The 9082-nt window shown below is 41.0% G+C and overlaps 1 protein-coding gene across 1 annotated transcript; it reads left to right on the forward strand.

The window, feature by feature from the left end:
* Positions 1-2501: 2501 nt before the first annotated feature.
* LOC126622856 (secreted RxLR effector protein 161-like) lies at positions 2502-3005 on the forward strand. Its single transcript, XM_050291553.1, has one exon. It carries the CDS (start codon positions 2502-2504, stop codon positions 3003-3005), a length of 504 nt encoding a protein of 167 aa, XP_050147510.1.
* Positions 3006-9082: the final 6077 nt, after the last annotated feature.

A 9082-nucleotide genomic window follows, 5' to 3' on the forward strand; every position in this document is an offset into this window, starting at 1 on the left:
ACACAAAACAAAGAAAACAAAACTAAGTCAAAAACTAAAACAAAAACAAACTAAACAAAAAGAAAAGAACCAAGGGATTAGCAAATTTGCTAATCCCCGGCAACGGCGCCAAAATTTGATGCGAAAATAAGTTAACACACAAATTAAACCCTATTTGTGACAATTGTAGTAATGATGTAAGTAGGGATCGTTCTAACCGGGGATTAACTAGGGGTGCTAAACACTTGACTCAAATAAATAAAACTAACTTTTAAAACACTAAGACAAACCAAAAGACTCAAAACAAGTTCAAAAGACTCCAAATACTTAAAAGTATAAAATAAGATAGATTTGAACGACTAAGACTTTAACAAAATATGGGGAGGGGGAATTGAGTTGTTTTTGACGAGATTAAATTAAATGGACAGATTATAATTAAGGGCAAAATGTAAATATGAATGCGATGAAAAATATGGATGATGGAATAGCTTAAGGGGTTCTTCTCCACTTCTGTCACACTTGCAATACAAGATCGATTCTCAATTGGTCTTTCGATAAATTATGAAACTCAACACCCTAGGTTAATTAGGTCTGCTTAAATTAACCGTCAAGTTCTCCTTAAGTTAATGAATTGGATGGGTTTGCGCAACGCAATTCACAACATTCTCCAAAAGTCCTTTACGTGAAAAGCACAATAAAGATACAATCAAAGATCATTAAGCATCATGAAAACTATAAGTGTTGACGAGGCATTCGTTACTATGAAAAGCATGAAACTAGTGCCAAGAATTCATTTAACGCGATTGTTTATAAGCAACCTCCACTACTTGTGAATATAAGTTCATAACGATTAGGTGAAACTCACTTATATTCTAGCGTCATATTTATGCATGAAAATTAAGCGTGCACTCTCAATAAACATACATAAATAAGTTATCAATCAAACGGTTAAACAAATTGAATCCACAACTTATGAAATTCCAACCAAAGGTAATCAATTCATATTGCAAGCATAAACATAGTTTCGAATCACCCCCTAGCTAAAGGGGGGTTTAGTTCCTCATACTTATAAGACAAAGAGAATTGAATTTAAACATTGAAATCAAAGAAACACCTAAACATTCCAACAACTCAAACTTGAATTGTATGAACGTTTAGACCCTCTTCTCTTCCTCTTTGTTGTAGCACAAGGTCTAAGGAAATGTTTAGGGCTTTAGGTGTATGTGGAATGGAGTGGGGAATGATTGCAATGAAGAGAAAATATGCAGAAAATGGAAGAGATATGCACGGCAGAGAATGGGATTTTGTGATGGTTTGTTGTGTGATTGTTTTGTGGTGAATTTCCTCCCTTGTATGAATGCATTGCATGGTTTTATAGGGAGAGAATGGATGGGTGAGCATGTTAATGGCAGCTAGGATGAATGATTTAAAGGGGTTGCTAGGTTGGAAATGATTAAAGAGTGAGGGGATACATGTGAAAAACAGCTAGGAAAAATTGGTGGAATGCTGGAATTGTTAAGGGATGCACGGCAATGGGGGGTTAGGTGTGCATGTGGCTGATTTGTTTGTTGGGAAAGCTTGTGAGTGAATGATTAAAGATGCATGTGGATGAATTATACAATGGGAAAGTATGTGATTGACAACTAGGGTGAATGGTGGCTGCAATGATGAAGTGTGATGGCTAAAAATGGCAAGGGAAGGCACGGCAATGGGTGGTTTGGTGTGGCTGTTTTGTGTTGTGAATTATGATGAATGCATGTGGATTAAAGAAGAATATGGAAGTGAATAAATCATAATAGGGCTGCAAGTTTAAAGGGCTAGGGTTTAAGTACATAAAATGGGCCTAAAATAGAGTGGTTTGCATGGCAAGGAAATGGTGTTATATGGTTAAGCCCATGGCAAGGTTGTGTAATTGGGTTAGGGCCATTGTTTTGTGTCCTCAAGTGCATACAAGGCCTTCAAATTCATCCAACATTTTGGCTCCAAGCCTAAGCTATCCATCCTTAGCCCAATAGTGCTCCACAAAGGCCTCTAAAAGCACTTCTTTGCTCCTTAAGCCCTTAGAACCTGAAAACACACAAAAGAAGCATAAAGGACTAAAATAACTAAAGAAACATAACGTAAAAGTACGAGAACAAGCCATTTAAGTCGCATGAATATGCTCCTATCACACGTTTATAATTCTAGTCCTATATGTTGACGATATATTACTTGGTAGTTCAAGCATTTAGTTGTTAAAAGAGACAAAAGCATTGCTCAATGCAAATTTCGAAATGAATGACCTTGGTGAAACACATTTTGTTCTAAGGATTGAAATTGCTAGAGACAAACAGAAAATTGTTGGGACTTTCTCACAAAGCTTACATTGAAAGAAATTTAACCAGGTTCAATATGGAAAGCTGTAATGGTTGTCATGTACCAGTTCACAAAGGGACCGGTTATCAAAAGAACAATGCCCTAGAACCGATTTCGAAGTCAAGAAGATGTCTAAAATGCCATATGCATAATTAGTTGGAAGCTTAATGTATGTTTGTACAAAGCCTGACATTGCATACATAATAGGAATTTTGGGTATATTTCAATCTAATTTAGGGGAAGCTCACTGTAGTGCTGCCAAGAAAGTTCTTAGGTATCTGCAAGAGACCAAGGGCTATATGCTTGTGTATGATAGAGAAGAAGAACTTGAATTAAAAGGGTACACCGATTCTGACTTGGCAAGTGATTTAGATGACAGAAAATCAACTAGTGGATACATTTTTCTGTTAGGTGGAAGTGCAGTGTCTTGGAAGAGTGCCAAGCAAACTGTCATTGCAACTTCTACCATGGAGGTAGAATTCGTGGCTTGTTTTGAAGGAATGAAGCAGGGAGTATGGTTAAAGAATTTTGTGGCAAAATTGAGGATTGTGAGATCAATACAGAAGCCTTTAACAATGTATTGTGATAATAATTCTGCAATTTTCTTTGCAAAGAATAACAAGATAACTTCTGCTTCAAGGTTGATGGGTGTTCTTAAGTCTCTTGATTAATGGGAGTAGTATTTGTTTCATTAGAAACAGTCGCAAAAGAAAGTTGAGAAATGTTGCTATTGTGAAGTTCAAAGAGCTGGTGTAGCTATGATGTTCTTCTCTTAAGTTAAGTTTTCTGGTTTAGCTAGTTTTATTGAGAGTTAGTTTATTTGTGAGCTAGTTCTATAGTATTCATAGATTCAATTATTTGTAATTGATTGGTCTGATATATATATATATATATGTGTGTGTGTGTGTGTGTGTGTGTGTGTGTTTTGACTCTAGCAGTTGTTTTGAATTCATGTGAATTGCAAGTGGACATTTTTACTGTTTGTGATGAACTTGATTGTTTTGGAATTGAGTTGATAAATAGTGGGACTGGATATTTAGGTCCACTAATTTCAGTTTGATTATAATGTTATATGTGCAGATTGAATATAAGTAATCTAAAAGCATCAGTTGCATGTTGGTTGTGATTGTAAGCATATGAACTTGCTCAAGTGGGAGAATGTAAGAATATGAGTATGAGTATGAATCTATGAACTTGGCTATAGGATTAGAGATTGAATAGGAAGTCTTGTTGGGAATGGATTTGTGAATCCATATTGTACTGAACTACTATTTGGAAGGAATTGGTTTTCTATATGGATTTTAATAGGGGAATCCTTATAGAATTTGACTAGGATTATGTAGTATATATATGGTGTCATATTCTCTCGCAGTGTGTGTTCAATTATAGACCAAGACCTATTATTAGTTAAGAACCTTGAACACTGAAGAGAGGAGAAGGTGCACTGCAGTGTTACTGCAAAAATCAAACATGGCAACCGGTTCAAGTTCATCTGCAAGTTTGTTTCTTTTCTGTGCTTTGCCTTATGAACATGGTTTTGTGTTTTGATCACAGTAACTTACATTGCTTAATCCTGGAATTATTCTTATGCTAACATGTCATGGTTGAAATGAAAAATGCAAGTTTTTATTTTTGTGGTTAAACTTATATACACCCTACATTATTGCATTACATTGAATCATAACTATGATGTAGGTTTGTTATAGTTAGTGAAACAATGCCATGGTTTTTTTTTTTTTTTTTGACAAGAAACGATAGAGTGGTATTTCATTGAACTCCACAAACAATTACAATTGTTGCCAATAGGGTACATAAGCTCCAGTGTTCAAGAAATTGATTTGAAGTAAATTTGCACAAGTAAACAAACAACAATAAACCCCTAAATGGCTCCACAAGCACTGCCCTACCTTACAAGATGTCTTCAGTACGAATTTGTCACAAAAACATGATACATGCAACAAATTAACAATGGCAAACACATAGGTCATCGCACAAGTATGAGGCCACATAGAGTCATCGTAAGTGAGACCACAATAAGTCATCGTTCAAAGACAAAACTACATACCAATCGCATAAAGCGAAGACAAATCTAGCCACCACAACTTACATGGTGAGGCAACAAAACCAACTACATACTACTCTGAGAAAGAAAGAAACCCCAGTTAGTTCATCGCAGCGACCAAGACCCAAACTAGGACCACATCATTAGCACACTAGTGAGCTCTGCAATATCCCTGAGAAGATCAGGTCACACAAGGCGGAGTCACATGTTATGGTTGCATAAGACAGCGGCGCCGCCATTGAACGCCTGAGGCTGCAGGTTTGCATGATCTGAGCGGCCAAATATGCAACTACCAAATTTGAAAGGAAAATGTCATAGCCACAGAAACAAGCTGATATAAGTGGAACCAACCTACCAACAGCCACAAAGCCTACCTCAAACACTAATCAAGCCCCAAATCAGGGAAAAAACCTTGAAATTGGCAGTTGCAGATCTGGGTAAAGGCACAAAATAGTGGGAAAGAACTACGGGTGAGGGAGAGGAGAAGCAATCGAAACTAAGAGAGTGTAAAGAGAGATACAAGGAAAAGGGGAGACGCGGGGGAGGGGGCGGCGCAGGGAAGGGAGAGTGAGTGAAGGGTGAAAAATAGAGGTGGAGGGGTCGGTAGAGGGTTAGGAGGGGAAAGAGAGGCTATGAGGAGGGTGAAGAGTGGTTGCCGCCGACCCCATGTCGAAGCAAGGAGCCGGCGACTGAGCTTGTGTTTGGATCAAAACTTGAACTTTGGGCTCAAGAAATGAGCTGGCCCAAAAGGAGGCCTTAAGGAAAAGTCAGCCGAAGCCCAGTCGAAATCCAGAAAAGCAGAAAGGGCATTTTCTGACTTGGTGCAGCTCATGAAAACCACTTGCTTACCTACCCAAAGGCCAAGTGGTATAGACTGACCAGCTACACAGCCCATAAAGTACTTTATGATGGCAGTACATGTAAAATAGCTGATGAGTCATCACCCTTCAAACCGCATTTGGGCAAGGTTGCTGCTACAGGAAACCAAGCCGAGTTGTCTATATAAGAAGAAAGAGAAACCAAGAATAAAGACACTCAATCAAACAAACAAATTCATGCACAAACTCTGCTCAAAGCCAGATATGCCTTCAAAACGAAGCTGTAGTCAGCCCAAGCCTTCATCCCTCTCGGGATAAGCCTTCATCCCTCGCGGGATAAACCTTCACTCAAACCCTTGTAATAGCTCTGCTACCTTGTTCAACCTTGTTGTAGTATCGATTCATCTTTTGTAAATCTCTCTCCCTCTCTGAAGCTTTCATACCCTTGATAAACTACAAAGATAGGAACCTGGAAGACGACTAGGCTTGCCCGACAAGGTTAAACCTTGCCTGACCTTCTTTGTTTTTGTCTTTTCATTCATTAGCCTAGCAATATGTTGTATACTTCCAGTTATATTCAAGTTATTTCTAGCAAGATGACTATTAAAAGGCTTTCTCGGTACTTGGATCCGATTTGAATATATCTTCAATGTTCAAACCAGATCCAAGTCCTAAGCCCTCGGGCATGTAAATCTGATTAGTTAAAAGTCCTTGGCCTCAAGGCATAAAAAAGAACCTTATGTGGACTTAACCCATCCACGACAATCCTTGATAAACGAGAAGTCCGAAGTTACTTGGGGCGTAAGTAATTGACCTACCTCTTAGTCTTATTTCTATTACATTATGATTATCATAGAACGCTTAAGCATGGGAAGAATTCTGATAGGAAGCCTCAAGGCCTACACCTAAGGCCCTACGAAGGCACCTATTTGGATTCATTCCGTTCTGCGGTCTAGAACGTTTGAGTATAAGAAAGAACTCTAATGGGAAGCCTCAAGACCTACATCTAAGGCCCTACAAAGGCACCTATTTGGGTTCATTCTACCTCTTGAACTCGGGTAATCAGAAGTATAATAGTTATAAGACTCATGCATTCACAAGAACAAATATGATGTGTTCGAGCACTGGTTTAGTTATTGATAGGAAGCCTCAAGGCCTACACCTAAGGCCCCACAAAGGCACCTGTTATAACTAACACGGTTTCTCGGGTATATACATATGCAACCAAAACTCGACATCCATTTCATATCTGCCATACTGAAGATGGCAGTAGCACGCCTGAGCACTTAAAAGTTAACCTTGATTGTGAGCCTCAAGGCCTACACCTAAGGCCCCACAAAGACACCTCTCAAAGTTAACTCTGTCCTTCTCTTTCAGCCTTGCCCGACGAGCCTTGCCCGAAGAGTCTTGCCCGACGAGACTTGCCCGACAAAGCCCGACAGTGAAGCAGAAGACCGACAGCAGCCCTCAACCGGCGCCAACCTCCCGGGAAGCTGTGTGCTCGTCGGCCAGGAAACATCCTCGATGGAAATTCCTGACGCGAACATAGTTTTGGCACGCCCAGTGGGACTTCATTTGATCAGAAGATATATGTCAAAATGCCAGAAGATTTGCAAACCACGTTGCTACAAATGTTGCAAAGATTGGAGAAATCTTCCACATGCTCCAGAAAAGAAACAGACCTGGTTCCTCCCGAGGGAAAGAGACTTAAAACCAGCCCGCCATAAGAGTTGGTGGTAGACAAACCTGCAGTTCCCTTCTCAGAAGCCCCTGTAAATATGATCAATATGGCATGGGTTGAGAAGGGAAAAGAAAGAATCACAAGGGAACCATAGGAAGAAAGATTGGCTGAAAAACCTACTGGAGGGGTGATTAAATCGCCCGAATATCCAAAAGCAGCCATAATCAAGGGGATGGTTATGTGTAGTAAGTGCCAATGAAAGTGTGAGCTCGAAATTCCCCCGGCTGGAATCCTCATTGATCATGAACTGATCAGGAGGAAGGAAGAAGATGAAAGGAGAAGAGCCCACGAAAAGATCAAGCAGGCTACGAAAAAAGACATTTCCCGTAGCGTTTTTCAATGATTAGGAGGTGATTCCCAACCCAAAGCTTTGTCAGAAGTATTTCGAAACCATGAGGCTTCTTAAGAGGCAGAAGATATGGAGGCCAAAATACGGAGGGGTACAAATCATCCTCAATATGGCCAGATGGGAAGGGAAATCAAGAGGGTGGATGGGATAACAAATCCTGTCAGAAAAGAAAAACCTGCCCACCTCGGGCAAAAATGGTACGTAGTCGGAAAGAACGGACAGCCTACCAAACAAATGGGAGCCTCCATGGTCAGGAGGGTTCAAAGGCAGCACAAAGCCTACATGAATTCCCTGAAGACCCCTGCAACATCCGAAGCCTCCAAAAATCAAAATTTGGAGAAAACATCATCTGGTGGAAATAGTCAGCTCCGCTGGAGAAGTAAGAGAGAGGTGGAAAAAGCCAATAGCAAGACGGAAGGCGAGGGGAATCACGTGCCGCAGAGCCAGCACCCTGGGAAGTATCGGATCTTGAGGAGAGCTCAAGAAGATCTGGTCATGGTGCCAACCCCCGGGTGGAAGCCAGAGCCTATTTGCGTTTGAGCTGTTTCATCTGAAAGGAGACCACCTTCTCTGCCCTTGGTGGATCCTTTTGGTGAAGTTCCAAAGCAAACGCTGTATGTGGGCATGAATCAACAGGAGAAGGCACCAGAACCACTACTTCCAGCCGATGCAATGGCATGCTTGGATGAATTCATGGACCAGATTGAAGGCAATAAAGAAGATCTGCTCGAGCCTAGTAATTTTCATATCAACATGGCGTATGTATTATCCGTCATGTTTGGTGCTAGACCTGATCAGCCCGCCACTATGGAAGATGATTACTTGACAACTGAGCCAATGATGGCACATGTCAATGTGGAGGTAGTCGAAGAAGGAGAGTCGTGCAAGGCTGAATCCACTGAAGCGTCCAAAGATAGTCATTTCAGGATTTACACAGACGAAATGGTGTTTAGCCGCCCTAACAGCTCGTTGGCCAATTATCTGAAGCCCATATATGTTGCTGCTCATTTGGAAGGTGTGCCCTTCAAAAGAATTCTAATTGATGGGGGAGCAGCTGTTAATGTGTTACCAGCCAAGCAAATGAGGAAAATGGGAAGGGGCATGGATGATCTTATTCCCACAAACCTCACGGTCTCTAGCTTCTCAGGCGCTATCACCAAAACTCATGGGATATTGCCTTTAGAAGTGGATTTGGATCTAAACAGATCATGCTGGCATTCTTTGTGGTGGACTGCACTTCCATTTACGAGGCCTTACTCGGAAGAGATTGGATTCACCAAAGCCTGGCCATACCCTCAACTCTTCATCAACAAGTGGCTGTTTACCATGAAGCGGGCACAGAAAGACCAGGCTTTTGGGAAATGGTAGAGGCCGAATCACGGCCATTTCTCCCCACAGCCAATGTTGCGGAAGCAAGTTTCTACAACCCCAACGTAAGAATCTTGAAGTGTTCAGGAGCTGACGAGAACGGCCGCCCTACCAAGGTGACGGCCCAAAAGCTTTTGGAACAAGGAATGCTCCTTACTAGAAAGGAGTGGAATAGACCTTGTATCCTCCCAAATCCCCTACACCATCAATGACTGAACAAAAGAAGAAAGATCAGGTAACGGCAGTCATATCCCTTATTGGAAGACTGTTGGTATATGGGAAGGGAAAAAGACAAGAAATGGAGCTCTTGGACAAGGAAGAGCAGGAATGGCAGGTGGGAACTTCAACCAGCCAGCATGAAAGCAAGGAGGAATCTTGCAGAGAAGAATTGGAAAGGGCCATTCAAATGG

Source organism: Malus sylvestris, chromosome 5 (assembly GCF_916048215.2).
Source record: "Malus sylvestris chromosome 5, drMalSylv7.2, whole genome shotgun sequence".
Lineage (NCBI taxonomy): Eukaryota > Viridiplantae > Streptophyta > Magnoliopsida > Rosales > Rosaceae > Malus > Malus sylvestris.

Bases quoted from the DNA above. Each gene is read 5' to 3' on its own strand.
- LOC126622856 (XM_050291553.1), top strand. From the start codon at position 2,502: ATGTATGTTTGTACAAAGCCTGACATTGCATACATAATAGGAATTTTG.